General features: G+C 36.6%; 1 protein-coding gene across 1 annotated transcript in view; it reads right to left on the reverse strand.

Moving 5' to 3' along the window:
- Positions 1-26,930, reverse strand: part of CDK19 (cyclin dependent kinase 19) — a 123,135-nt gene that overhangs the window by 66,944 nt on the left and 29,261 nt on the right. Inside the window, exon 3 of the mRNA XM_084203096.1 lies at positions 10,154-10,264. Coding sequence (XP_084059222.1) covers positions 10,154-10,264 — 111 coding nt within the window. The remainder of the gene's footprint in view (positions 1-10,153; positions 10,265-26,930) is intronic.

The following is a 26,930-nucleotide window of genomic DNA, read 5'->3' on the forward strand; positions in this document are numbered from 1 at the left end:
TTAGATAGGTGAGAAGGTTGGGTGTTTTGGGATATTTTAACTACTAACACTAAATAATGGAATGAAATACAAAGTTTGTTGAACTTTGGAATTAAAGTAATAGTGATGCACTCACAATTCTCTTAAAATTGTTTTTATTCTCTGAGTTACTTCAAAGAACAGCTGTGAAGTTTTTGTGAATATCTAAATACTGGCTACTTACCTCCAGTAAAGGGTCTTAGACAGTCTCCTTCCTCCCTATATGGCATCCTCTTACCCTTGGCAGCTAGACCAGAACCTTTCAAACCAGGAGCATCTACCAGCAGGAGGACCACACTCTATGCTTTCATAGAGACTTTCCCTCCTCCTCTTTAAAAACACCCAGGCCAGCATACTTGCAACTACTGTTCCTCCCCAAATTAGGATCCCAGTAGACAGATTAAATAAATATTTTTATAAATATTTGACAGGGGGGGGAAGGTATAACTCCAAAAACCCCACACCACAACATTTGGGTGAGATCATGTTCAAGCATCTAAAAATGGTTGTCTTCTTGCTACCAATTTATGGCTGCATACTTCAGTGATGATGACAAGCTGGTGACTCTTGGATTACAGCAGTCTGCCCACTAGAGGACAAACACCATTTGAAAACAGAGAATGAAGTAAAGGACCTCAGTATTAGTTGAAGGAATGAAAAAAAAAATTGAAAGATTGCTGAGAGATCATTAAATAGTCATAAACTAATTAATTCTAAGATCAATGCGGAGATGATGGGTTAGGTCTGGTTTTGCTACGCAGTACAAGAAATAATCTAGAATCAGGCCATTCTACCTTTTCAATCCTCAGAAAGGTGGGGCTATGCAGGGCACAAATCCAATCTTAATATATGGTCATTCAGTGACTAAATGTGTTTATTCAGATGGGGAAAAAAAATCTCCTTTTTGAAGGCAATTCAATGAAGTACCTCAAATAACAAAATAGTTTTCAATTGTGTGTCTTTTGAAAAGTGGAAATGATAAAGGTAGTTTGCATTTTTACTGAAAACAATACAAAATGCTAGATTAGGACTATTAATTACCCAATTTTTTAAATAGGATTTAAAAAATTGTCTAGCTGAAGATCTTCTCCCTTCCCAGGCTTAAAGAGGTAGCCAAAGGCTGTGTTTTAATTAGACCACTGCTCCCTCCTCCACCATCCCCACTCCCCACCCAGTTTGTCACTACTGCTCCCAATGACAATGGTAATGAGTTAATGTTTACTCATGATAAATGCTACCTCTGGCTGTCACCAGTACTGTAGCCACTGTCAAACTGTACTTAGCAAAAATGTAAACAAGACTGTTTAAAGAGAAGTAAGAAAGGCAGAAAACACCAAATGAATCAAAACAGGCTGCTTACTCCCTATCAACATTCCCACAGAGTCTTCTGTAAATGTACAGCATTGTATGTACAGTGGCTTTGTACTAAAAAACAGTAGGAATCCACAGGATTGTCAGTATATTAAAATATACTCATGAGGATCAATAAACAAGACAAGCTCTTAGTACCTGATCCTTAGTTGTGCAATCACTCTGGAGACTGTACTGAAACGCTTTAAGGGATTATTCCCTTAGAAATTTTTTTCTTGTGATGTTACAAGATTTGGTCTCATAACTTCAACTAGGAGTCCCTAGTACTACGCAATGCTCACCAGATAGCAACCTTCATGTGTAATTACAATATGATTTATAAAGCAGTAATGATATAATAAACTCACAAATTAGTATATTTATTAATACAGGAAATAAAAATGAAAAATACAGAGGAACCAATGAGCAAAGGTCAAACACAGAGGCCCATAAATCCAGTCCTGCCCTTTTTCAAGGTGCATGTAATTACTAGAAGGGATTTCTAACCCATCTAAAAACCATCTACTACCCACACAAAACATTAGTCCTTAGGCACAGAGAAAACAAAGGAGTTTCATGAGACAGAACAGGACACAATTAACCACAGATGTGTTGCAGAGGAACAACACATGTGGCTCTGCCTCTGGCTGCTCTGGTACCTCTGGAAGTGGGGAGTGAGACAGCACCAGGTTGATGCCATTGCATTTCTGTCCCTGCCCCTCCCATGTGGCTCCCAGTTAGAAAGGCTAAGGAAACAAGCTCCTTTCTTGAGAGGGTTATTGAATTGCAGAAGCAAATAAAAATGGATAGTTTTGCTCGAAGCAAGCAATATCACCACTAGGTAAAATCCAATTTCCTGCAAAAGCAAATAAAACCTGCTGTTGCCAGCTTACTCTATGGAAGTTTATATCCAAAAGATTGCAACCAACACAGTTTAGAGAACTCAACAAAAGCTAAAAATATACCACAGGGCCAAGTAGTATAGGGAACTGAAAAGCTAGATTTGCCCCATGACATTGGAATGAATCCACAGTGTTAGTGACCAAGTCCCACACTGAAAAAAATCTCCTAAAAAATATAGTTCATCCAATTTCTTGTAAGCAACTAGCCATATGAAGAAAGAACAATGCACTTAAACACTAAACAGCAATTTTAATGGCAGTGTCCATCTAAGAAATAGAAGAGCAAACAGGTGCTGCTTCAAGTACAGCACATAACAGCCAGAACCTCAGACCTAATAAAGGCATGGAATAATTGACAGGAATTACAGCCTGTATTTCTCATTTCCCAGAAAACTGACTTAACCATTAGGCTTCAAAACTACACTTCTCTCATTCAATAAATCTTTTTGCTGAATAGCACAAAATTAAGACTGTTCTTTGAGTTGAGTATAAATCTGAACCATGACAGGTATGAAGAATGTTCTGCCTCTCTCTCTAGGAAGCATGAGGTGCACTTGGACACTGCAGTTTGTGACCTTTAGGTATACTCAAGTTCTTTGCTGAATCTTACCCCTAATGAATAGCCATTAAGGACAAAACATGAGGACTTCCACAATCCAGGCAAGTCAGAGGCACGTTTGTAACAAGACAATAAGCAGAGGGTCAAAAAGCTTCAGTATTCCCCATGTCTATTTTCACTGCAACTCCTTAAAGATAACTCACATATCCTTGATATCCACATATCACCTGGCCAAAAAAGCTGGAAAACACCCAGACTCATTCAGCAAAATTAATGAGGAAAGTTATTGTCAGTCCACACTATACTAATTGCATGTTACAGAACAGAAACCCATCCACAATGTTATGCAGACATAAATTCATTTTAATTAGTTCATTAGAACACTGCAAGCCCTCTTCTGATATATTTAAAATCTTTCAAAACAAAAGAAGAACATATGTCATAAGAGGTAAACATAACTCCAAGCAATATTGAAATCTATTTAGCAAAAGTAACCATTTTCCCTTTCTGTGCATCCATATTCTGATGCCTAAATCTTAAAAACATGCTGCCACTGACTGGATCCCAGAAATGGTGTGAGCCAATTAGGTATTCACTATTAAATATAATGCAAAATTTTTTTCTATTGCTTGTACATAGTTTGGTTTTAATTTAAACAAGACAGTAACTTTGTAGAAGTGATTTTAAGTCTTTATTCTAAATTAAATTAATACTTCACTGACCAACATTAAAGTACACATTCAACACAAGCCTAGGAAAGCAAGGAAGGTATAATTTGCTGCTTGCCTTATCTGAGACTATTGGTCTTACTTATTAACTGCTTATTCCCAATTTTCAGCTTTAAAAAAATTCATAAAATTGCAAGGAAAACTGGATGAACCACATTATTTCAGTAAGATGATTTTAGCTCTTGAAAAGGCAAGACCACATAAATGATAAAAAATGAAGAGGAGAAACAGAGCTAGACATTTGGAAATAACATTAAACAATATTCAATCTAGGAGTTTGACTGCCTTCTTCTATGTTACCTAGTGCATTGAAATGGCTTTGAAAGCTGGCTGGTGAAGAACTATGTGCATTTACTAAATTCTCCACCACAAACAAGGCAAACATCATGCATAACAACAAAGGGCAAATTCAAATCCCTAGGATTTACCCAGCAGTTAAGTGAGCATTCAATAAGATCCTAATTTTAGTCTGCTTCCAAGGCTGTCTGTGTTTGTGTCATCCCATTCCCAGTTCCAAGAACTGCTGTTCAGTGTGACAGAGGTTAAAACAAGCAAACAAACAAGCTAGACCTAGAAACTTTTCACAAAAGTAGGAAGCCAGCTAACAGAGGGATTTTATGCATGTCTGACTACATGAAGTTACAGTGAGCTCCCACCTCAACATCCATGAGATAATCCACAGACACAAGCTTCTAGAAACCCTGATTGCTTGAGTTCTACTGCTTAAGGCAAAGCTTGCTGAAAATTACATGCATCTCCTTCAAACTGAAATGCAATCATGCCAATGCAGATGCCTCTCCCTGCTGAAGCAAACTGCTTGCGCTCCCACGCTTCAGCAAAAACCCTGCGTTCTATCCAATCCCTAATCCAGCCTTTGACAACATAACAGAATTATGTCAATGTGCCAATAAAAAGTAAAGTTACATTTTTAATATTGAGGAGAGGGAAGCTTGGATACACGTAAAATCTATACTAAGACCAAGAGGATTTCTTTTATACAGCTTCCAGTCTCATTTTTAACAGAAAACCACCTCAAATTACTACATTTACTTGAAATGTGAAGCAGTCAAAAAGCGTATGAAAGAATAAATCAAAATCTTAAAGTGGTATAAAAACTAACCATGCATTGTTTCCATGATTTTCAAAAAGAGAAAGCAAAGACCCAATGAACCCAAGTAATTTGTTTGCTGTTCCAAAAATAAATCATAGCTTGATATGCCTACACTTAGAACTCATTTCAGACATCGGAGTTTTAGAAACTAAGAAAATTTTGTCAATGTCCTTATCACAAGTAAAATAAAATAAAATCAAAACAGAAGTGGACAGAAGTACCTCTAGAGCAACCACTTTAGTTTCTAATTTTGGAAATATTACAGCAATTAACATAAACTGTCCTTCAAAAGAGAAGGGGGGAAAAGCATGCTTGTTCCCTCTAAATGCTGCCAGTGCATGGCCCTCATCAGTATCTTCTTTAAAATGTCATTAACCAAACTGCCTAATGAAAGACCCTATTCCAAGTGACAAGAGGTGAACATTTTTAGTAACAGGGAAAGGAACTTTAATACATCAACTTTTGCTAATGACAGCTTGCTTTAAATATCTAAGCTTTGAAACACAGCTCAAACCCATCCCATATAACACATCCCCACAAACAGAGCCCACATAAGTTTTCTAGGTTTAGCCTGCATCTTTCTAGGTCTTATAGTATCTTTCAGGCCTAATTATTGCAAAATAACTCTATATAATGTTAAAAATCATCAGAATTCAGCTACCCTTTCAGTACACTTAGAAGTGAAATACACCACTCTGTTCGCTTTCGTTTTTCACACATTTATGCTTTTGACCCTTGCCTTTGTTTTGAGGCCTGCTCCTACCTGTTGTTTCCTCCAATTCTCATGCTTTGTGGTGCAGAAAATGAGTCCATATAAACTACCCTCAAATTCATACAAGTCTGGCAGAAAAAGCAAGTGTATGTTTTGAGAATATGACAAACAGCTATGGGCAAGAATTGGCACTGCCCTCTGCAAGAAATTCAACAATCACACTTGGATCGTCAAAAAGCCCCATCCATTTCACTTGGAAGGAATCAATCAAACAATCATAAAGACCTATGCCAGCCCATTCCCTTGTGTCCTGACAAACCTTACACTCTTCTTCCAGTCTATACTGGTGCATACATATACAAGAGAGGAGACTGCATGAAAAACCACCGGGCAGAATCACTTGAATTACACCAAAAGTGTAGACATGACTTAGAAAACCAAAAGATTAAAAAACACATGATACACTGAGAAAAGTATTTTTATGTATATGAAGATATTTGTCATCAACTAGCATCTGAATTATATTTATGATTAAGAGCTAAACTAAAGCCTGTTGAAGAAAGAATTATAACTGATTATACCATATTTAAGGAATATGTTAAAATGTTAGACATTATTCATGTGATTAAACAAATGTACACAAGGTTTATTGTGCACATCAGTATGCAACACTCTCCCAATTTCATTTACCATAAAAGATTATTCAAAATGTTGTTAGCTGACATTAAGTATATTTATTTGCAGACTGAGAGTATCAAGTAGTGCTATGAAATTCACATGTAGGAAGAATAGTTTCTCCTTTCCATTATTTGATGATTATTTTTAGGTACTCATGATTGTGCTAATAATCTCTACCCTACATTTTTAAAAGCAGAACGTATACATAACAAGTAATTTGTATAAAACAAAGCCAGTCTGCCCATACATTTTTATTATTATCAACAATAATTCCAACATTAATTTTACTCCATGTTTCTCAGTAGTATTGGTTACCAAGGATTTAGTTGTTAGAGATCACTGGAATCTAATAGCAAGAGAGAAACATTCAACCAAATTTAAATTCACAGATCATGGTTTAACTTGCCTGTGATACTGAATGTATCATCACATTCGATATTACCAAATCATAGGTAATTATTTATGTACTTACATATTAAGAACCAGCAGTGGTTTTTATTGCTATAAAACACATTTCACACATTTTTACTTTTTCAGTCACCCTTTTTCAGAATGAGATCAAACCCATCCAAAAGTTTCTTATTTAAATTACAACATATATTTCCAGAAAAGGCAACCTTGAACATTTGACTTTATGCACACATACATGAGTCTGGGAATTAACTCTGTACCATAATTAGGAAAAGGTATATAGATAACCTGGCAATACAAAAAGGTTTTTTTTAAAATTATAATTAAGATGTTGGTTAGAATCGAAAATCCTGCTTAAAGTATAGAGACTATGAAACTGAAGTCATCAAATATGTGTTTATCTGTGGTACTAAAAACAAGTGCTTTAGCAAATACTTTCAATATTAGAAATCTGCTTTTAAAGGGAACAGAAGAAAAGTTCTAAATATTGCAACCTCTACAGTGGCTAAAAGTAACCAGATTGACAAAAAAACTTCACCTCCAGGACATTTGTATCAAAGTTTTCCTGAAGTCCATTTTAGTAATCATCATGCATTTAAAGCATTTGTTATAAATTTGAAAAATGTCTTTAAATGCACTAGCTTTATGCAGGAAGTTCTGAACAGCAGTACTGTCTAGAAGTATAAAACTAGGGTGATAAAGAATATCCATGAAAGTTCAATTTTTAAAAAGTTACACTTTTGCTGAGAAGACAGCAGGAACTCTGGCATTTAAAACAAATTTTTGACTTTTAAAAATAAAAAGTTAACATCCTACACCCTGAGAACTTTACCAGTTCTCTTTGGCAGAGACAAATAGCCAAGAAAAATCATAACATTGTGTATTACACTAAGAATTCTGGTAATCAAAGGAAACTAGTTATAAATCAATTTGTTAAAAGAATTCCTATATTCTTAGATATTCTCCATGGTAATCTCATGGTTTTGCACTGTTTTGTATAATGCAACTTGAGAGATAAGAAAATAAAGTATCTTTGATAGGCTTGGTTATTAAAACTGATGACTATCTTTATAGTTAAGAGCAGCATAATCAGTGTTCACCAATACTTGCCTAAAGCAGTTCAAATTAGCAAAGCTTCTACATTCCTTGGTAATGGTATCAGCAGAAGTAACAGACCATTATTAAGTATGCACTACCTAAATATAAAATATCAGATCTGAGCAGTTTCATTCTTGGGAATTAAATGAGAAGTAAAAAAAAACTTCTTGCTCACCATGGAAGAACTTTTTAATAAGTTTAATTAGCACCAACCCTTTAGAACAGGACGTTTTTTTCAGTACTAGAAAATTAACAGAATAGCATAGCATCTCATATAGTTTATTCATCTCTTGCCAAATGTTTCCAGTACAGAAGCCGAAAAATATAATGATTTTAATTAATCTAATGATTGAATGTGATGAGCATTTATTCTCACTGAAGCCAATAGGTGTTACTAAAAGCTGAAAAGCTTTGAACAGAAAGACTGTTTCCATACTTATTGATTTCGGTAAGTAACTCTAAGCTACCTACATTTGAAAACATTAGTCTCTAGAAATTTACATGTCTCTAGTGACAGCACACCTTCCACTCCAAAACTTAAATCTTTATAAACTGATATATCCATGATAAATAGACTTATTTTGTCTTTATATAGTGCTGGCAAAGCACATGGTGCTAAGCAATTTTTTAAAAAAAGTGCTAAACCCCTACTAAAATTTCTACCCCAAAGAGTTGAAAGGGCACAAGCTGTAAAGCACAGGAAATGCAAAACACAACACAACACAGACAGAATGACAAGTGGTTGGTATTACTGAAATGCCTTACAAAATAAGTGGATTTTCAGGAGGTTTTTGAAGGAGGATAGCGAAGGATCTTTACGTACGTTAATTGGGAGGCTGTTCCATGTGTAGGAGGCAGCGTGGAAAAAGACACAAAGTTGGGAGTGAGCAAAACAGACAAAAGGGGAATTAAGAGCGATGCTTGGGAAGTGCTGACAGTAAAGGAAATGAGGACCAAGGTTAAGCCAGAACCAAGAGTGCCTTGAACATGGCAAACTTTATGCAAGGGAGGAAAAAATTCCTGGCAAAGGCTTAAGAAGCGAGGAAACATGGGCAATTATACAGGAAAGGAGAAATGACTTGTGTAGCATGTCCCATAGAAAAAAATAAATACAAAAGAGAGTTAGGAAGTGGAGACAAGTTTATATCAGTACCTCATTGTAACAAACATTTCAGTCTTCAATAACGAAAATAATTAACTTCACTGAGATTATATCCAATACCCAGCCATATGGGAGGGGTGGCAAGAAATCAAACTGCAGTGATTCTTCTTCTAAAGCTGTTAAATCATGTGAAAAATGACCATCTAGTGTAAAAACCACACACCCAAAGTAAAATCGAATGGAAAAGGTAAGGAAAAAAGGTGTTTAAAACACACGGCAATAAATGCAGCAGTAAAATGTGTTTGTTATGACTGTTCCATAAAATGAGAAAACTCATTTAATGCACAAATAAAGTCTGTCATACAGAGATTTAGCTGATGTACTTCTCTTCATCATCACTACCACCAGTTATGTGAAATACAAAAACTCCCAATATCCACTGAATTTTGATGAACAAAACTTGCAAGATACAAACCTGCTAGCCCATAAGAGAAATAAATTAAATCTCTTTCAAGCTTTTGAAGGGGAACAAATTGCCATGATTTTACGTGTTCTGAGACAGAAGTGTCTTTTTGAATGGTCTAAGTTTACTTTCTGTCCAATTAAAATCTTAGATCATTTACAAGCTCAAGAGCCAAGTATGAAGAAATCAAGCAATTTGTCACTAACATTTGTAATAGCAACATCTATATTACTGAAGCCTTCAAAATTAATACTGGAATTCATATTACTGCTTCCTTTCCTTGGCAGTATTTTCAAAGGAATCATAAACATATTGGTTAGACTTGGTGTTTGATATCTTTCAGGTTTAAATGCAAATCCAAGTTCAAGTAACTCACATGTTATCAACAGATATGAAGCTTGAATATTCTCCAGTTCAAGTCACAATACCACTGATGTCCACCTCTACAACAGACTAAACCAAATTCTATCATATTTTGCTAGAAACTTGAAAACAGACATCTAAGTCTCTACGCCTCTTCCATGTAATGAAGTCCATGTCCATCAGTAGGCCCAATTAGCTTACTTGTTATTTTATTTTCACTCATACTGTCACAAATTTTCTGTTTAAAATATAGATGATTGAATGTTAGTTGCTTGCAGTCACTCTCAGTGAGAGGACTCATCAAAGCAGTCACTCTTCTTTTTTTCTTGTGTATGTGCAAAATGTCAGGGAAAAAAGTATTAAATACATTTACAAACAGTTTTAGAGGATCTCAATTTAGAAATGCTTTCTTTAGCACCAATTAAAGCTTGCAGAAGAATCCTTTTCACTTCAAAACCCAATCTGACTCAAAAAAAAAAAAATCTATGTAGTCTTCGGCAGGCTTTAAAGTGTAAAAGTTACAGGATTATCAGTTAGACCCTTAATTATGGAGTAAGAAATGAATGCATCTCTGGCCTATATGAAGGTACATCACACACATCAGTTTGAACAAATTCTTATTGCACAATCTCAAATACTCAGGGAAATTTGTACTTACCCACAAATCATGTTCAGCATAATCAAAGAGCAGCCAAACCTTTCTGTCACTGTGAGAAAGGAAAACCTTCTGCAATGCAATCACATTTGGGTGCTTCAACTCTCGTAAAAGCTGAAAAGAAACAGAGAAGCTCTTGTTACTTCTGTGCTTGTTAAGAAAAGCAAACGCAGCAACAAAACTACCAAACAGGTCAAACAGCAAACAAGTAATTCTAAAACAGGCTCTAGACAGAAAGACACCACTGATTTCAGCACATTATCTTCCAAACATCAAAATCGGGATATACACAGCCTCTGTGGCATGGGCTGCTGTTCTAACAGCATAGCTGCCTATCCCACCTATTCATCCTGCTTGCCATCAGTATCTTTCCTAAAAAAAGTTATTACACACAAGTATAACTGTTTTCTTACCAAAGGCGAACATCAGCATTTGAGGATGCCAGAATGAAGCTTGGTCCAGTTCTTTGTCTGGACAACACAGTTCTTGATCACCACATAATTATTTTATTATCAATAATTTTCTCTTGCTTTGGATCCCTACCTCACTTGCCCTAAAGTTCATAGGCTGTTGTTCTCAGAAAACAGGGTGTTTTCAAAACAAGTTTACCAAAATGGGTTTCCTATTGGTTGTTTCAACTATTATTCTGTAATCCAGAAATATTCCTATAGTTATTTATTGCTTGCCAGAAAGAAAACTAGGTCTCATCATTAATTAGACAGCATATTAGAGCAGGCACTCCTGCTGAAGTCATCCTTCTGCCAGATTAAACCAGGTTCAGAATGAGTTGTGAAGCGGTACTTCCAAAAACATAATTTCCGTGGAACCACTTCCCCCCACCACTGTAGTTACCAGAATGATTGATCACTTCTGTTTTATCTGGAAATTGCTTACATCTGCAGCACTAGTATATACATTGCCAAGAATCAATTTATAATGGCAAAATTGTAAATGGAGTACGTTCCAAGACACATTTGGGAGAAATAAGTTTCCCAGTTTTTCACCCTACATAAAAAGACTCACGATGTTTATTTTAGGGGAAATAAAATACTGACTTTAAATTATATTATCTTTTGACTATACAGATATCTGTCAAGACAAGAAATCTAAAGAATATCATAGCTGCTTAAATGTACTCCACTTTTCCAAAAAATGAAATTTAGATGCTTTTTTTAACCATGCAGGAAGTGTTTTCTTATTTTCCTTTCTTTCCCCAACCCTGAGCCTCCTTTTCTGCAAGCCAAACAAGCCCAGTTCCCTCAGCAGCTCCTTGAGAGACTTGCTCTTTGTTACATTCTGGCTGTCAAGGCTGCATGCCACAGCAGCCAATGCTTCAGCAGCATGAGAGAGTGCAAGGAAATGTTGGCTCTAGGAGTCCAACACACCACATCAAGAATGAGAGCTCTATTCTAGCTATGCTGGGCTTGCAGTGGGGCTCCACTACAACTACAGGAGGTCAAAAATGATAACATAAGGTACAAGGCATGAGTGTGAGCCACAAACACAAACTGTTGGTCAGATTTATGTTAAAAACCATCTCATCATGAAACACGCTACTGCAGGAGAGAGGGTGACCACAGGGACTGAAGAGATGTAACTCTTTGGTACATAAAGAGTGGAGATAAGGGAAGTCATTCTAAAAGCACTGGAAAGATGTGATCAGAAAGGAATATTGGGCAGAACCAAATCCACAGCTGTGGAAATCAAAAGACAGCAAGTTTGAGACAAGTGTTTCAAAGACAAGTATCTATCTAAGGCTGAGACAAAAAGAAACTAGGAACTTCAGAAATTGTATTTTCATTACAACAGACAAGTGGAAGCCAACAACGTGAAAATTAGGGCGACATAGTGAAGCTACTTGCATCACAACTGAATCTACCACCTACCCTAACAGCTTCTATGTTTGACTAGAATTTTGTCAATATTTACCTTCTACACATGCCACATACATCTAACAAGTAAGTGATGCACCTTTATGTGATATGATTGTTATATCCATGCATCACCATAAACACCTTTGACAAATATGCATTTCAGCCCTACCTAGAACCACATGAACAGCTTCACAGATGTGGTAAATCATCATCTACAGTTTTCCTGCAGCAGATTGCTTTATAAACTTTAAACAAACAGAACAGATAAATGAAACATAATACCAATATTTCTTAGGTCTTCTGCAGAAGTAAATCAGCTTGAAGACTTGGTTGATTTAAGTTTGAACTTAGAAGGAAGAAATTACTACATTGTCCTAGTAATTGAAAGATTCCAGTGTACTTGACATCTATTACAAGAGAGCAACCAGAACATAAAAAGGGTCTGCAACTACTATAATTTATTAGTAAATGAGGACAGCATTGTATTTGAATAGTATTTTAACCTAATGTTCCTCTAAAACTTAAGTTCCACCGTCAATTTATGGTAAAATGCTAATAAAAACCTGTGTCTCAGTTACAATACACTCCTTCTTGTAGCAGCACACAAGGCAGTTTAGACAGAAAGACACTGAGAAGGACTTCATAGTGAATTATCAACATCTGTGCAACTTTGACTGTCCTGTACAATGGCTTTCATCTAAACAGATTATGGTGATTATTATTGAAAGTATTAACAAGAGATTTGTGCAAGCATATTTGTTTATCACCATTCTTAGCTGATGCCACAGCTTAAAGTTTAAAATTATGCTTTTGGATAGCCCAAATAGCATGGAACAGCTTCTAGGATTCCCAAATGGATATCTGATATATGCAGAATTGCTAGTAATTTCTTCAGTTGTCTGATTAATAAGAAGTTCTCCATGATGCACACTGTGAGAATTTCCCTTACACGTGAATGTCTCTTATAGCAGGGGAAGGGGAAGGTCCCTATGCGAAAGTCTCTGATGCCTGAAAAAAAGTTAAGTTGGCAACAGTATTGTCATAGAAGCTTGAAGCCTTGGAAATGTAAAATGTCAGTAGTCATGCTGAGGTAGACTTTGCATAGAAAATCCAAGTAAAGAGTAAAGGCTGACTAGCCAGAGAAGGAGCATAAGAGAGTATACATGATTAAGCAAGTAAAAGTGGGATATCATGTAACAAAGAAAAAAATCTGCTATTTTTACCTCAGTTTTCAATAATAGTTATGATACTGACCACAGAACGAATGAACACACAGATAAAAGAAATGCCTCACACTTAAGAAAGCAAAAACTAGCACAAGTCATTTACAAGCAAAACTCAGAGGTGGTATCAGATGATTAGCAAATAGATCACACACATCCAAAAAAGGGACACAAAGGAGACATTTGGAGACTTGTGAATCCAAAGCACGCAAAAAACCAATTTTGAAACAATGAACATAAACAAATATGTGTGGAAAACGAACTATCCTGAGTTTCTTCTATGATAATTGATTTTCTACTCAAGCAGAAGATCTTTGTTCAAATTTCAACCTTACAGTAGTTTTAAGCACTTCATCAGATGGGAAAGATGACAACTGGAATACATCCAAGGTAAGAAAAAAAATACCCTAAAGGGGCAGCTGACAATGGGACACATTTCAAGGTAAATATTAACTATTAACTATTTCAAGGTATATATTAACTATTTGAAGAGTTACCAAACAACAAGTATTGTAATTTATTAATAAAACTCAGTATCAACATCATGAGTGTGAATGAAATTATCTGAATAAATAAAGGCAGCATTTCCAAGGAAGAAAAGGAATGTGATAATGCATCATCTTTTATGCTACTTTATTCTGTGACTGAGTAAACAAAGAGTAACAGAAACAAGATTAAATCAACAGCACAAAATCTGAATTCATGCATTGAAAAACTAACCAAGAACTTCTACTATAGACTGAAAAGTCATTAGGTGCAAGTGACAAATGGTAGAACTGAATTGCCATAAAACAATGAAGAAAATTAAGATGGTAAATCTGATATTAGATATCCTAGTTGAGGTCCTTACAGGAGAGAATGGAATGTATTTATATCAATACATAAAAGGATTCTGTGATTTTTTTTTTAAATACTATATGCGGTTTTCTTTGCTCAAACACCTCTCCCTCCACACCCACACAAAAGATGAACTCTCCCAGAAAGAGGTAAAAGGGTGACCAAAGGAGCAAAACAATCCATCTCTCAATGGGGAATTCTCAATTCCTGTAACTTTCTCAATTAGTGTAACTGATCAAATATTGAAAGAAATAAGATGGATACCCACTAAAACACAAAGATATGAGCATCAATGATGAAAGAAATCATCACACTGAATGATAAACATGGCTGAAGAACAGAAAGACACCTAATGAGAGATGAAATTACCCTGCAAGTTCGCATCTCATGAACAGGAAGGTTCAGGAATTGCTTCTCAACAGCAGGGAAAACAGTAGATTTAATTTGCTTCTTTAGCAACATTGGACAACAAATTTAGTTGATGAATTTGATATAAAGTCACTACTAGAGTCCCTAGACAGATGCCTATGCAGTGTGTGCTCTTGTAGAAGCCTTCATGAAAAATGGGTTTAGCGAGGTTTTACTGATCATCTCCAGCACATGGAAAAGATGATTGACAGCAAGCCCTACAGCAATTTGGGTTAAATGCTTCAACTGAGGCTGAAAATCATCTATCACCATATAATGCAAGTTCCTTTTAAAAGAAGTAGACAAGCAACTAGGAAGTCTCTTGATCTTTTGAGATAGGTAAAATTCTCCCTTTTTTCTCCCAAAGAGATAGACAACTTCTGTGAATGGGAGAAGAGTTGCAGTGTTACCAATATAAACAATGTGATCAATTTTGAGGGCACTTAGCACATTTAAACACAAATCAAAAAGTACATTCCTCAAGGAAATAAATCTTGCCCAGAAATACTTTTATACCACTGGATGAATAATACTTTCTAGATACCACTTGAAAAAGCAGGATGAGGACAGACACTTCCATCTGGCTGTGAAGGAAACCTAAGAAAAATTAGAGAAAACAGGAAGACAAACCAGTGCTGTCACGACTGACACTAGTAAATCTCGCAGCAAACGTGTTTCTGTGTCAGTGATGGCAAAACCCATAACCACCTTCAAAAATTTATTCAGAGGGCATTCTCATCTAAGAGGTGTACCCACCTTTCACATAGTTTACTTCAGTCTTTTGATCTATGTACTCCAACTGATCTGGAACAGCACTGGTAGTTTCTTTGATGGAAATGCACACTTTACTGCATTGAACCATTTTCAAGGTTAGAACAAAAACCTCTAACAGGCAGAAATGTGGATCACAGGAAAGGCCAAAGCACAAGGCTGATTGCTTATAAAAGCTATTGCACATTACAGAATTTTAAAGCTGCCTCTTCTGTGATGAATCTATTCCAAGCCTCTAGGGTCACTGAAGTTTATTTTTAATTGAAGCTGGGCTTTTTTAATTGAAGCTGTTTCAAAGGAACATAAAGATCATAATTTTACTTCTTCAGAAGGCCTTTTAAAATTCCAACTGGTTTCAATGCTACTAATCAATACTAGATCCTCTCCTCAGTGTTAGTAATATTATCATTTCCATAGACCCTCTGCTGCCCATTACCATATCAAGCTCATGCTGCAGCTTTTCCCTAAGGGAAGTACATATGGGCCTCTCTCAAAAAAAAAACCAAAACAAAACCCCAAAACCAAAACAAAGCAACAAAAAAAACCCCCATAAAAATCAATAGGCAGCTATTTATTTTATTTAACATGTAAGAATAATCCTTTGCTAACTGTGCTACAGATCTTGAAGTTATCAAGTTAAGAGGAGAAGTTATCAAGAAAAGAGAAGGGAATTCAAATTTAAACAGGGTACCACATTAGAAAACTACTCCAAATTCAGCTTTTTCTAATGATGCAGTTGATTCTGAAGTTAGGGATTTTCCAGTTTGGATTCCCATTTCCACTTCTTGGAGAAATTACAATTACAGAGTCACTGCATAACTGAAGTACCAAAAGACTTTATATTAATACCTTCAAACTGAGCAGGTATGGAAGGTTTGTTTCCAGATTTAAGTTGTCCACAGCTGACACATATAAGAGGTCTCAGAAAGATGCAGGCAACATAAAAACAGACATGGAGAAATATAGACATATATATACACACACACAAAAAAAAAAAAAATCCAAAGAATCCTAAAAGAAAGGTAAAAGTTTAAGCATTAGCTCAAGCTCTACTTTAGAAAGGGCATATTCTTCATACTCTGGTCTGGTAAGGCCTGTTCTTGGACTGCCTTTGGCATGCAAAGCCAAGTAGGGGAGGTAGAGTAAAATGCCAAAAATTAACAACTTCCATTCTTACACAAACTGCTAGGAGTGCTGCCTGAGTTTAGTCCAAGGCGCACTGCAAATTAAAATTAACAAACTAAAATAATTCAAAACAGACTCTAAGTAGAGTCCATGCAGACTGTCTTCTTCCCTCTAATTCTTCCTATACATGTATCTCATTTTGACCACTTTGATCCCAAGCAACCCTTCAAATTAAAAGATCCCTCCAAGTATGCCTTACACATTCTTCAACCTTTTTTCACACTTTCATCTCTTTAAAGCATACAGTCCCCAAGCTGTGAGGGCTACAGACTAGCAGAAGAGAAAGATCAAGTATGTTTAAAAAAAAAAAAAAAAAAAAAAAAAAAAAAAAAAGACAATGAACAGAATCTAACCAGTCAACTGCCAAATGTCAGGACAGGAAGAAGGCAAAAATGTGCCCCACCCTCCTCCTATGAGAAGGATTAAGAAAGTATTTATTCTATAAATATTTTCATTTCGGGAGCCGAAAATGGTCTGGCAATGCTAAATTACATTATTATTCTGAAACAAAAGCTTGGCAAAAGACATCTTGTAAGTATTACATTTTAACTCAGCTAAAGAAAAAGAAACTATGATAGCTGGATTTTTAATTCTTAAATTAAATCTTTAATTCTTTAAATCTCCAGAAAAAAAAAAAAATTCTCTGGCATTTATTTTGAAGCTCAAGAGCAGAAATACAAGTATAAAAATTCTTTCCATTTCTTACTTAGCAATATCATATACCAGAGCACAGACTTCTTAATAATAGAGACAAAGGACAACTGTAAAATTACTTCCAAAGCAAGAAATTTCTCAGTTTCTCAGTTTTTAATACAACTATATAAGGAAATGCTGACATTAAGAGCACACAATATCAGCTTTGCTCCAGTGCACATATTATATATCTAATTTATTTTCATATTTTTTCTACAAAATAAATCTGAATTATTATTGAATTTGCACATCTTCTTAAAGGAAACTTCATTTCCTTTAGGACAACTGAATTCTACACTCTCTTCTTTTAAAGGTAGCTGTGTATTTAATTTTGGTCAGTCTGGCTCAGATTTAGCAATAACCATTTTCCTCCCAACTGAAAGGTATAGATAAGGTAAAGCTCTGTCTCTCTCTACAGAGATTTTTCTCCTTATTTGGCCTACAATAAAAGAACATCCAACCACTCAGATAACACCAACAACTAAACTGGAAGTAACTTGCTGAAAAAGTAATACTGAATGTTTGTCCTTTCTGAAGATTTTAAGATACCCTGAATTTGTGTTTAGGCTGACTAGAAATTTCTTCTGTTACTGAAAGGATAAAGAAATTTCCCATCAAACTAACAAAGACTCTTAAACCTAAAGCCGTATTAAAATGTTAAAATGGGAGAGAGGGAATACAACACATTACAAGTAGCATCACATCATTCCCAAACCCACACATTCACTCTTGAGTTTTAAACTGCAACCAGTTTTCTCTTGCAGGTCTTATTCTAACAATTCCACACTTTTCTGATTCCTGACAACCAGTTATCACCTTGCTTTAGCACTGTATCTCATAGTGAATAAACAGTGATGGCAACTGAGGTGCTTTAAAACTCTTGCAGAAGGGCAAATAGGATGAGTAGACATCAATGCTGATCGTCCATTTTTCAAAGATTTTCCACTCAAGAAGATTTCAGAAAGATAAATGTTATGAACCAGTGTAAGACAAACAATGCTTTAGCACAGAACAGCCAAAAAGCATGTTTTTCCAGCCTCAGTTAATTATGGCACCATAGTGATGCATCTCATAAAAGGTAACACATTTCTAATCTATACAAAATATTGGGCAGGGAATTGCAATACTATCCTGCAAAGATAATATTTTTACAGTCCATTGTTCCCCTATAGTTTACTTATCTCCTCTACTTAATTGACTCTTTGATTAATCCTTCAATTATTAAAGCAATTTTTTCTTCATTTTTGTGATTCTTTGCCATTTTCTACATTATGAACACAAATTGTGAAACAAATTATTTGAAGTTACACCCCAAAAAAACCCCACAGATCTTGAAAAAACTTCCACCTAACAACTTCTTGTATCTGAACAGTGACAATAACCAGCCTCCCAGCTTGGTCCATTTGTTAGGCTCAGGGAAAAGTGCAATTCTGTGCCTCTACTTCTTTATCCTATGGTATGAAAATTTCCCACATTTGCTAGAACCAGACTGCATCAAGTGTGACAATGCTGAGCTGATCCAACACCTACACCCAAGATCCAAAGTTTCTGCCAAAACCACCTGTAAAATTCAGTGTGTGAGGAGCTTTCTCAGACAATGCATAACAGATTTGGCTCCATAATAAATTGGTTGTGAGACTGCCAGCATCTCCCCTCTCAACAACCAGGGCACTCCCACCAAGTGGCAAGCACGGCTTCAGTCTTCTCCACTGCTCTGACCTGCTGAACACAAGGGGCTTAGCACCTGGAGAGACACAGCTGGAGCACCTCAGGACAATATTCCAGGCAGAAAGAGGTGACTCTCTACAGCCTGAAGGAAGGCATCCCAGCCCTTTCCCAAAAATGCAGCTTCTCAAGTGTGCATGCTGCAAGTTACCAATCCAACTTTAGAATTTAAATCTACCTCTGCTTTGTAAAAGGACTTGGTGTATTATTCAAGGTCAGGTGTGCTGCTACTCAGTACTCTCACATCCATGTTCTCAACTTGCAGACAATTATTTCTCCAATACAGAAATACACAGGAATATAAATCAACAGTTATAATGAGACAACAGTCTAACAATATAATTTATCATGTCCAATAGCATTTTTAGAAGGCACTCTTCTGATAATACAAAGTACTAAAAAACAATTCTTTTGTAATTCAAAAACTGCTTGGAAAAAAATAACTAACTTCGCTTAATTTTGTATCCAGGGGCTGTATGCCAGATCAGGTATCAGCTATCCTGTGTCATGGTTTAGGAATGGTATTCTCCAATTTAGTGTTCCCACCAAAACCACTTCAAACCATGAGTCAGTTGCTCATTCCTCCCTCTTCCCCAACCCCTCTGGAGGGCTGGAGAGAATTGAAGGCACAAACGGCAAAGTTCAGGCTTGAGACAAGAACAATTTACTGGAAACAGCAACAATGTTAATAACAAAAGTGTGTGCAAGAGAGGTGAATGATTCATATGCAAATGCTCAGCACCACATCATGGGGCTCTGACACACAGACCCAAAAGGGACCCCTTCCCCCAATCCTGGAAAACGGCATGAGGTGGTCCTTGTGCAAAAATTAACCCCATCATGGCCAGAATGAGGACACCTGTTTGCCTAAACCCAGCATAAAGTCCATGCTCTGAGATACTCAGAAGAAACTAAACCAAGTGCCTATGCCCTAATTTGGACCAAAGAAGAAGGCTGATCCACAAACAAAACAGCAACCTCCAGCTGGGATACAATTCTGTTATATACCATTTCCATGATTTTGAATCACAGAAAGCAGATTTTTCATGGAGGAATAACAGAGTCATGTAAATCCCATTAAGTTTTCCATGACACTATTATGTGACAACTCGTATGTATTTTAGCATTTAAGGACTAAAAGAAAATACTACTTTTTTTTATAGTTAATGTGGGAAAAGAAAAAAGAAAAAAAAAGGGGGAAAACCCCAGCTAACTAACCAACCAAACACAACCCTAATGGTTATGCTCATATGCTTCATTCTGGGATACAGGTGTTTAGATACATAATTTATACTTACGGACTTCTTTAAATAGAAAATGAAATCAAATCAGAGGTATGAATGCAAAACATATTAAGCATATTAAACCTCTACTCCTTATGGGAATCAAGTTAAAACCGCTTTAGTTCTGAATGACAGCATCCATTAAACTCTGATGTACTTCAACTGATGTGCTTTAATGTTTTAGATGTCTTACCTCTACTTAAACAAGCTAATACAAAAGGCTGCAGTTGCAAGTGTAAATTGAGTCTAATACCACACTTCAAATGAGAAATGTGCCTGCAGACAGCAGGAGATAATGTATTATTTAGGGGTTTTAACTTCCTTTTATTAACTTAGGTTTGTTTAAAATAGCAAAAGTTGTGCACATAGATCAGGTTTCTTATATATTGTTTCCAAATAAGATTAATTTAGAAATATTACTCTTTCAGAGTTTTTACTCAAGAATTCTTTCTATAATTACTCTGTTGACAGTTATTTACAACAAATTCAGCATTTCACTCTGGAAGCACGACACTGGAATGTTCTTAGAGTTCATTAACACAATTACCTGTTAAATTTGTTCTGCTTTTGCTCATAGGTTTCTACTTTTTACCCAAATCTTCTGCAATCTTTAGCCACACATTAGACAAATCTAATGTGAGAAGCAAGCTAAAACAAGATGTTCACTGGCAGTCTCCCAAGTCATTAAACGCCTACCACAAGATTCTCCTCATACTCTCAGGATCAGACTGCAACTAGATTAAAAAAATCAGTTTGTAATCTATAGCTTGCTTTTTCCTCATTCTTCTATTAAATATAAAAAAATCCTTTAACGAGACAATGAATGCAGCAAAATCACATTTCCCTCAATAAGGACCAATACAGGTCAAAAGCAAGTTACTGAATTTGGTAAGCAAAGGGATAAAAATATAAACAAGGTATGGTAAATGTGCTCTTACAGCAACCCATAGGAAATCTGAACACCAATTTTGCAAGAAATCTTTGGAAACAACAGTAGGTTGTTATCAGACGAAGAAATTAGTAACTGGTTAATATTTACCAATATAAGAGGTTAAGCATGGGGCCCTATGCATTTATCTTCCAATGAATATAATCCTTCTCTAAACAGACTTTGACTCCAAGCAAATGGGTAGTGAGCTGACTTTTTGCCCAAGGTAGCAAAAGCCATGTGGCCCTGAAAACAACCTACTACGAACACTCACATTAGACTTTCTTCCTGAGAACTGACTGCAGACACTGCCCCAGATGTTATGCAGAAAGGACTAATTGGAAGACTCTCAAGACCTCCAACAGAACTCTTCCAGTATCTCATTAAGCATGCAATTAGTGGCAGCAAATAACATTTTCCTAATCCCAGCAAAAATGACAGCATTCATTTATGTGCATCCTCCTTCTGAAACAACAACTTTGGACTGCCTGAAGAAAAAGAGCTACATCTTTCAGAAGTAAATTTCTTACACAATGATGCCATGACCCACTAAGAATACAGCAAGCCTCCTGCATGTTTATTGCTTCTAATTTTCTAGTCCGGGCACTGATTATTCACATAAACCATTTAGCCATTTTATAACAACACCACTGCAATAAATACACAAAATACATGTGTGTCCTAGTCAAAGGAGTAAGAGCTGCTGTACATGATTCAGACTCAAGACTAATTTAAAGTCTGCTTACTATCCTACCCCAATGTAGCTGAGGCAAACATCAAGGAAAAGAACAGGTTGAGCAGTGCACAGACAGAACAAGCCTTTTATGATATGAACAGTCAGCATTCCAGCAACCCACCAGATCAGGGATTTAAGAACCAGAGACTGCTATCTTCCTTCAGTTGCCTTAGTTCTTCTGTTCTGATAAACATTGAACAATTCCATAATTAACTTTCCCATCTAAGTCTGTGATTTTAGACTTCCCACATCTTCCTTCAGCTTCCCTCCCTTCCAACCCACAGACTCCCCGTCTACTTTGTTTCTGTTCATACTGAAGTAGTTTTCTGTCACCAACTTTTTTGATTCCCCTTCTCTCTACCTTTACTAGTGCTACTGTATCCTTTCCAAAGTGGAAAGAGACTAGGACAGAACAAAGACACTCATCATCTGAACGTAGGGATTGATGTGGCTGACCAAGTGTGATTTGCTCTCAGGTCTTGACTTAAGAAACTCACTGGAAAATTATTTTAGTGACTTTGAATTTGCTTTTTGAGTGCTCCTAATCTTGGAGCTCTTTACAGAAGACGGGTGACCAAGATTCTCCCCCTACCCCTCCACTTGCACTAAAGTAATAGTCATTCAAGAAGTGACTGCTGTCTGTAAATAGGTAGGATAGTTTCTCTCCCATTTCCACTACATTAAAATTCAAAGATGACAGACACAAACGTAATTTTATTACACAAGCTGCACAGTATTATGAGATCTTTTGCACTTCTGCATAGGTTAGCAAAGAAACAAAATCAGGCTAAGCAAACTTTGATCACCAAACTGCCACCTGGTGCTTCTTTTTCCCTTGGGGAAAAAAAAGCTATTTGAGTACACTCTGTAGAAAAACCTTTAGAGCATCATTCAATGATGCAGGTCAGAGACAGCTCTGGCACTAAAGCAAAGGAGAAAGCATCCCTCATTTTTTCCCTGCTTATTTCAGTCCTTGAGAAGAAGGCTGACTTATGGGGCAATGGACATGAAACTCGCTCCAGAAAGAACGGTAGGAAGAAGGTGAAGAAAAAGCTCGTCACGAGAACCATCCCAGGGAGAAGGAAATCAGCATGGCAGCCACAGGAGGAGAGGAACACAGGTGCATCTTACGAGATGCTCTGCTCAGCAACACTGAGCAGGAGAAATGGCAGAGCTGGAATGAGAAGTGAGGATAACTGCAAGACCTTGGAGAAAGATGCTAAAGGATGTGAAAAGGATTCATGGACTACAGTGGTATATCAGTGATGAGGAATTCAACTGGCTGTGGAAACAGAAGGGAAGGGGGGGAGGAGAGAAAAAAAGCAGGGGACACTAGCAAAGCTAAAGACAGAAAAAATTATGTTAGTGAGGTGAGGAGTGGGACATGGAAGTGTAAAAAGGAATGAACTGTGTGGGAGGAACATAGAGAAAGAGTAGCAGAGGGGAAAGCAAAGAGCAAATACAAAAAATACAAGGGAGGAGAGCCACACAGAAATGTGTCCAACATAGCAAATGCTCCTCCTAACCTCGGCATAAGGTCCAGAGGCACACCAACCCTCTGGCAAAACTGTCCCCTTGCTCTCCTCTTTTAAGCATTAGTTCCCATGACAGTGAGGTTACTTATGATGGCAGGCTGTGCTGTGAGCAGAAGGTCAGAAAGAAGAAAAAATGAGGCATAAGGGAAATGAACCAGTGCTGGGAAAAGAAGAAGCATAAGAAACAAACTTCTATCCAAGGACAGTAAAAGGAAAAATAAATAGTCCTTGTCAAATTCTTTTTTTCTTCAAGCACAACCTTCAGGAATAAATTCAATTGAAATTATTTGTATGGAAAGGGGTGGCAGAAGAAGAGAAGGGCTCAAAGTTTCAAAGTTCATGTCAAGGGTGATGAGAAAAACCTTGGATTGGAAATATGTGATATAATTAAACTGCAAAAATGAAGAAAATTCTCATAAAAGCAGGTGAAAAATCTGCAGAAGGTGATTAAGATTTTATTATAAGTAGTCTAGAATACAAAAGCAGCAGCAAAAGTAGTAAATATTGCTGCTGACAGAGCCTGTGAGAAAATAGGGAAATGCAAGGAGAATCAAAAATTGTATCAACAGAAGAAAAGCAAGCAGGAATGAAGACACAAATAAGTTGTGAATAGATATCAAAAAGAGGTCTAAGCAACAGAGTATGAAGGGTACTATAGAAAGAACAAACTGTACAATAAATAAAAGGTTTGGAACAGAAATTACAGATAACATTTGAAAAGCCAGAAGCCAGAGTTGGAGGAAGAACAAGTAAAAGATTTCATGTTACATGCAAGGAGTCTGGTAAAAAGAATTAAAAAACCCTAGAATTAATATTTTCTCCTACTCAGACTGCAAATATTGTACAATAGTTATTGAAATAGCTGAATGTAATAAGACATTTTGTCCCAATCAACATGTCACTACTATACAATAGGATAACTCAGCCAAATAATCTAAGAAGAGCAACATGCACTCTTTGTTTCCACTCATTATAACATTTTCCACCGTTAGATAAAAATCAAAACAGCACGTCCTTTATCAGAGGAAAAAAAAAAAAAAGAGAAAAGAGAGCAAGTCAAGGATTCTTCCTTTATCCTATTATTGCCAAGACAAAAAACATGTTTTTGCAATGCCCTACCTAAAAAATAGAATATTTGCCCTTTTATTTGGCAAGAAGCATGGAAAAGTTCAGGCAATGGGCCAGATCTTTTGTCTAAAATGCATAACGTTATGGCTTAGCTTTGCTAAGGACTCACAAACAGTGGCCTGAGAATCTGGTCCCAGTGCCCTCTCTCCCTATTTAATACCCAACATCATATTTTTATCCCAAAGGTGTAAAAGTAGATTTACACACACACCTCCCCCTAAATCTCCTATAAAAGACAGGAGCATATCTTCTGCTGTGAGGACTACAATAATGTCCCAGACTAACAAAGCCATATCCATAAAGAAAACAAACACTTGAATCCATACTAGAAGTTTCTTTAGCGCAACTTTTCACACAAAGAAGGCACACTGCTGGGAAGTGTTGCAGTGAGAGAGCTTGGGCACTCCTTGCTCCACGCTGCGCTTGGATTTTGCCACCCAAAAAAAAAAAAAAAAAGAAAAAAAAGAAAAAAAAAAGTCAATCTAAGAAAACACTTATATCTCTTAGAAAAGCCTTTCCAACTCTTCCTCCACTGCAAGCATCCTTTTACCCCACTGCCTTCAGACTTTTAGGTATTTTAAATAAACAAAATAAATTAATGTGATCTGACGCAGATGTGATGGAGCAATGGGATTCAGTGGATCATGAAAGAGACACTACAAATATCAGATAGGAAAGACTGGATGATATAGAGAAAAAAGGAGTGATAAATGGAAGTCTCAAAAGGCACATGGATGAGTGCAATTTTATAAACTACAAAAAATTTTTAAAAGCCTCATTCATGAAAATCCATGCAAGGAAGACTCCTTCCTTTAAATTTTCTTCACTATTCACAGCCTATGAATTGAACTGTATGTAACAACAAAGCAATTAGTTTAAATACTGCCAGTGCTCTCACTGGTGATAATTGGTTGCTTCTTGTAGGAACATCTGTTCCATCTTTCTTAAGAAATGAAGTACAGACCCTGTTACCTAGACAACAGAATCCTTCTGAGCATCATGCACTGTAAAAGGGCAATATCAGCCTAAGTCACTCTGCACACTCACTCTTCCCCCTGCTCCCTCATCACCGCTAATGCAGCCAAATGCTGTGACTTTTTAACATTAAGCCCATATTTATTAGATTGCATACACTCAAGCCCACTTTCACATGCACTAAAAGCAACAGCTGTGTCACTGTCCCTTGGCCAAGCAACAGTCACTTGGAGGCTCTGTATTCAGCCAGTTTCCACCACCGTGACTGCCAAGCTGTCAAGCTGAAAATGCTGCAGCTTATGAGTACTCTGAGAGCAAGTCTTATCAAATCTAGAATTGTCAGCTCAGTCCCCCTGAATGTGGTCAGAAACAGTCACTTTCACTGCTATCCCTCTTGATTACTGGAGCTATTCTAGCACTAAAGGGACTCATCTAGACACTCTCTAGTGTCCTCTAGCCAAATTCAGGAGAGAAGCGGCAGACTAAACTTTGAAGATGACTTTTGTTGCCTTAAACTCACCACAATTCTATAAATATTGATAAAACGTTAACAACGACAATGAAGTGCACTAGATGACCAAATTCCTTTGCATGCTTTAGCAAGATGGATGGACTTATTTTTTTCCCATCTGCATGTGATGGAAGACCAACAAATACAGAAACTGAAATTGTAGAATCAATAAGGTTGGAGAGGGGCTTTTCACAAGAGCATGTAGTGACAGGACAAGGGTCAATGGCTTTATACTGAAAAAGGGTGGGGTTAGATTAGATATTAGGAAGATATTCTCCATTGTGAGAGGGGTGAGACACTGGCACAGGTTCCCCAGAGAATCTGTGGATGCCCCATCCCTGGCAGTGTTCAAGGCCAGGTTGGACGGAGCTTCCTGATCTAGTGGAAAGTGTCCCCACCCATGACAGGGGGATTGGAACTAGACGACCTTTAAGGTCCCTCCCAACTCAAACCATTCTATAATTTTATGAAAATAATCCTAGTGAGAAAGCACCATGGCTCTGTTTTCCAGGCTCATCTCTGTTGGGAAAAGGAAAAGGAAAAAAACCAACACCAAAAAAGATGAGATCTAAAAGTACTGAGGATAAAAAATAAAAGCTTGAAAATGGTCTGGATTGGAGATGCCCAGAAGAAGCAAAAATTAAATCATCCATCTGGCCTTAGATTGAAAATCTGAACAATGGAGATAGCTGAAAATTATTAAACATAAAATCACAGTAGAATTCCTTATTTTGACTGCACGGCTTTGAGCAAAGTTCAGAGAATTTCAAATGTGAAACAGTACAAAAGACAATTTTGCAACAGTAGGGTATTTTTTAGGCCACAAGTATAATATTTAGAGACAGAATGTAAAGCTGCAAGGATCACCCATCCTCAGAAAAATTAAACAGACTAGATGAAACCTAGGCAAGCAGAAAATCACTAATACATAACAAATATAACACGTCAAAAAAGAAGATACAATTACA

The sequence above is a fragment of the Fringilla coelebs genome, assembly GCF_963513975.1.
Source record: "Fringilla coelebs genome assembly, chromosome: 3".
In the NCBI taxonomy this organism is placed as follows: domain Eukaryota; kingdom Metazoa; phylum Chordata; class Aves; order Passeriformes; family Fringillidae; genus Fringilla; species Fringilla coelebs.